At 38.9% G+C, this 4,470-nt stretch overlaps 1 protein-coding gene across 1 annotated transcript in view; it reads left to right on the top strand.

Annotated features, from left to right (window-relative positions):
• The first annotated feature begins 3,135 nt into the window (after nt 1-3,135).
• TEX43 (testis expressed 43) overlaps nt 3,136-4,470 on the top strand; it is an 8,656-nt gene continuing 7,321 nt past the window's right edge. The window contains exons 1-2 of the mRNA XM_005875841.2: nt 3,136-3,224; nt 3,784-3,892. Of these exons, the coding sequence (XP_005875903.1) occupies nt 3,136-3,224; nt 3,784-3,892 (198 nt within the window). The remainder of the gene's footprint in view (nt 3,225-3,783; nt 3,893-4,470) is intronic.

The raw sequence follows: 4,470 nt of genomic DNA, 5'->3' as shown, positions 1-4,470 counted from the left end.
TGCCCTTGATGAGAATCGAACCTGGAACCCTTCAGTCCGCAGGCTGACGCGCTATCCACTGAGCCAAACCAGCTAGGGCCACCCCTAACTTTTTAAAAAGCCCCTTATATAATTTCTAAAACAACATCTAGAACTCTATGTAGTCAGAACTAAATGCTAATGATCTGCTTCTCAACCAAAGGATTGTGGAGCTCCCCTGGAGCTACAGAACCTACAGATGAAAATGCTGCCTTTTCCTGCACTGTAGATTTACTCAAAGATTTGGGAGACAGCATTTTTATACTGGAACACCAATGTACTTCGGTATAAATTCTTACGAAGTTTTTTTTAAAAGACATTTTTATTGATAGAGGAAGGGAGAGGGAGAGAGAAACATGGATGTCAGAGTGAAACATGGATTGGCTCCCTCCTGCATGCCCCCTACCTGGAGCCCGAAACCAGGGCATTCGCCTCCACAGGGAATCAAACTGGTGACCTCTTTGTGCATGAGACGATGCGCAACCAACTGAGCCACACCAGCCAGGGCTCTTATGAAGTTTTTTTTTTTTTTAATCCTCACTCAAGGATATTTTTTCATTGCTTTTAGATAGAGTAGAAGGGAGGTGAAGGGGGAGACAGAGAGGGAGAGAAAAAGAGAAACATTGATGTGAGAGAAGCACATCAATTGGTTGCTCCCCACAGGCGCCCTTACTGGGCTGGGGCTGGAGGCTGCAACCGAGGTATGTGCCCTTGACCAGGAATTGAACCCTTGAACCTTTAGTGTGCAGGCTGATGCTCTAACTACTGAGCAAATCGGCCAGGGCTCTTATAAAGTTTTTAGATGGGAATTTTTAATACAGGAAACATTCTGCTTCGTTATTGGGTATTCTTCAGACCACTCCCCTTCATCCTTTGCTGAAGATGAGGCAGTTTCACAATACTGTGTTAATGGAGAGAAAAAGCACAGTTGTAGGGACACCAATATTAGCCATCATATTTTGGAGTGTTTTCAGTTTTCCAGTTTATACTCAGGTTTTGAGTGCTAGAACCTAAGTTTTGACAAAAGTGGTATTTAGTCAGACTAAATACTAAGATAGCATTTTTATCTTCGATTAGCCAAAGTAAATCACACCGATATCTAATAGTCTAAACATGAGCTAAGATGTTCTAATGAAGCCTGACTGCTGTGGCTCAGTGGTTGAGCATGGACCTGTGAACCATGAGGTCACAGTTCGGTTCCCAGTTAGGGCACATGCCGGTTTCATCTCTAGTAAGGGATGTACAGGAGGCAGCCGATCAATGATTCTCTCTCATCACTGATGTTTCTCTCTCTCTCTCTCCCTTCCTTTCTGAAATCAATTTAAAAAATTATTTTAAAGATGTTCTAATGAGCATGCAGCTACATTTTATAGGAATTAAATGTAATATAATGTAATCGTGATCAGCTTTTGGTTTACAGAGAATATCATATATCAAGAATTTTTATATCAAGATCACTTCTACTCACTGTGCATTATGGCCAATTGATGTGATGAATATGGATGATGAAAATTTATCCAAAATATGGACATAACAGGATGTATGTGACACACAGTGTAAAGGAAATATTATGAAACGTGTGTGTTTATATTAGTTTGAAAAAAAGATGTAGACTGATAGGTAAGTTGTGTGTTACTAACTTAGCCCTAACTGGTAAGTTGTATGTTACTAACTTAGCCCTAACTACTGCTTTCATAGCTCTGCAAAATATACTTAAAATACATTTTATAGTAATGGGGGCCTTCTAAATTTGTTATTTTCTTTACATTTTAGCACTTCAAATCAGTCAGAACTTTGTAAATGGGACTGAAATTTTCTTGAGAACTTGTTTCTTTAGTTCTTTAAAGATATAAAACCACTTTTTAAGTACTAAATGTCATTATATGCCTTTAAAATTTCCTGTGCTTTGGGTTTGAAATAATTTAGTTATCTTTTCTCTGAATCTTATAAGTCATATAATTTATTAGTTTCCAGCTTTATTGACTGTAACATAGTAAGGCATTTGGGGTTATGTGCAAAAATTGAGGGAAAAAGTGATTCAAATCAATATTTTGCTTTGGAGGGCATTTCCTAAGCATAAATTTATCTTCCTAATTATGTTTACTTAAGCATATGTTCAATTTTGTTTGCATTCCTTGAGGATGTATTTACTTGGAGATAAAAGCAATCCAGATGTACATCTAAATATTAGGCAGCCCTGGCTGGTGTGGCTCAGTTGGTTGGGGTATCATTCTGTGCACTGAAGGGTCAAAGGTTTGATTCCCATGAGGGTGAGTATAGGAGGCAATTGATTGATGTTTTTCTCTCTCGATCCCTCCCCTTTTCTCTCTCTCTCAAGTCAATTAAATAAAACATATCCTCTGGTGAAGATTAAATATTAGGCAGAATCCAATCAATGATTTTAAAATTTCCTTGGATAACCCATAAAATGAATAATTCAAATATAGATAAATGAGAGTTGGCAGTATATTACAGTGATAATTTTGTATTTTTCAGAAAAACAAATTTAAAGCAAATTCATCTTACTTTTTTCCTTTTTATTGTAATGACCAGTTTTTGCCATTTCATTGTTACCAAGATCTATTTTTAGAATAAAATTTTTTTCTCCAAGAAAAAAAAGGGGGGGGATTAAAAAAAAACCCCCACTGAAAATGGCTCCCAGATCTGCACTTTTTTTTTAAGTTAATAAACTTTTATTTAAGGATCACATGTTCTTCTGAGTTCTTCCACTGCCTTAGTTCCTCCTGAGTTTGAGTCTGAATATCTTATTCCCTTTTTTGCTCAATCCTGATGTCATTTCAGTCAGTCCTATATAATAGGAATAGAGATTATCATGATCACAAACTCTATGGTAACTGAGAAGGACTTGGCTATACAAAGGACATCAAGCCCCAGACATCTAAAATGGCTGTCATCAAATCGACTGTTACAGAAATCTCCTATAGCCTGTGTCATATCTATAGTGGACTGTGATCTAGCAATGCACTTTTAATCCACTGATAATGGGTTGCCATGAAGTTAGCAGAACATTGTTACATCTGAGGCTGCGATGTCATCATAATTAGAGTAATGGTGTGGTGAGGTGCTAGATAAGAATTCCCATCACTACCAGCAGTGATGGCTTTAGGAAAAAACACTTGTCCGGTCTTACCTAAACTGGCCAACAACTGTTCTGATGAGAATTCAGATAAGCCTGCTGCTAAAAAGTAAGTACTTAAGGGTTTGGGAGTTTAGGTTGTTTGTTTGTTTGCTTGTTTCTTCAATCTGGGAACTACACAAATGAGGACAATAGTTTTGTACTCCCCCCTGGCATCTACATGGAAAGCTTTATGTTCCAGAGGAAAGCAATGTGTGTTCAGGGAAAGAAAGTATGACCTGAGTGTAGAGCATGTATTAAATTCAGAAGCTGAATTAGTGACTGCTTTTTGTGACTGGCTAGAGATTCCTTCAGGCAATGGGTAGGCCTGAGGTGAATCATGGTGCTCTGTTTTCTCCCTGAAAATCAGGTTAAAATGAACATGGTGAGCAAATTGTGAAGGATGTACAGATACTGGCCCTGGCTCTTGATCTTGGTGATACTTAGGGATTTAATGGGCTGGTTATCTATCAGGTGAGCCTCAAAAAATGGCACAGCTCTCTGTCCTGCAGCTGCCTTCGTCCAAGCATCATGGACCAGGCACAACTGCCTCCATTCCCCAGAGTGATGCCAAAATGATTGTATTTAACTCACAAGATATCTTTTCTCCTCCCCTTCCCAATCTTCAGGTGTAGTGATATTCATTTGCCTCGGTTTTCATTAAAGCAAGGGCTCATCCCAAGACGTTACGTTATGCCTTGGAAAGAAAGCATGAAATTCAGGAATGCGAATCTGAAGGTATTTTTCTATAAATATTCATAATAAAAAACCCTATGCTATTTAATATAATGAATAGACATACTAATTATACAATAGCTATTTTAAAAGTTATTTTGTATTTTTCCAGCTTTATCCTATCTAATAATAGACAAACATGGTAATTGACCATACCTTCATTATGCCCCATTGGCTAATCAGCACAATATGCAAATTAACTGCCAACAAAGATGGCGGCTAATTTGCATACTGCAGGCAGGGCAGGACAGCGTGAGCCGCCAGCGCGAGCTGCCATCCAGGCCCCCGTGTGCGACCCCAGAAACTGCCTGTCTGCTGCCCGTGATCGGATCCGATCCCAGGCCGCAGGCCGGCCCCAGAAGCCCCAGAAGCCACCTGTTATGGCAGTAACTCTATCAGTAAGCACTCTGAAAGTCAGTGGCATAAATGCACCAATTAAAAGACAAATTATGAGGGTGAATCAAAAACAAAACCCACTTTAAGTATAAAGACACATATAGATTAAAAGTAAATGAATTAAGCTGCAGCCTGTTTTGCTCAGTGGATAGAGCATTAGCCCGTGGACTGAAGGGTCCCAGGTT

The sequence above is a fragment of the Myotis brandtii genome, unplaced genomic scaffold (assembly GCF_000412655.1).
Source record: "Myotis brandtii unplaced genomic scaffold, ASM41265v1 scaffold470, whole genome shotgun sequence".
NCBI classification, from domain to species: Eukaryota; Metazoa; Chordata; class Mammalia; order Chiroptera; family Vespertilionidae; genus Myotis; species Myotis brandtii.
This window is presented reverse-complemented; position numbering and strand designations above follow the sequence as displayed.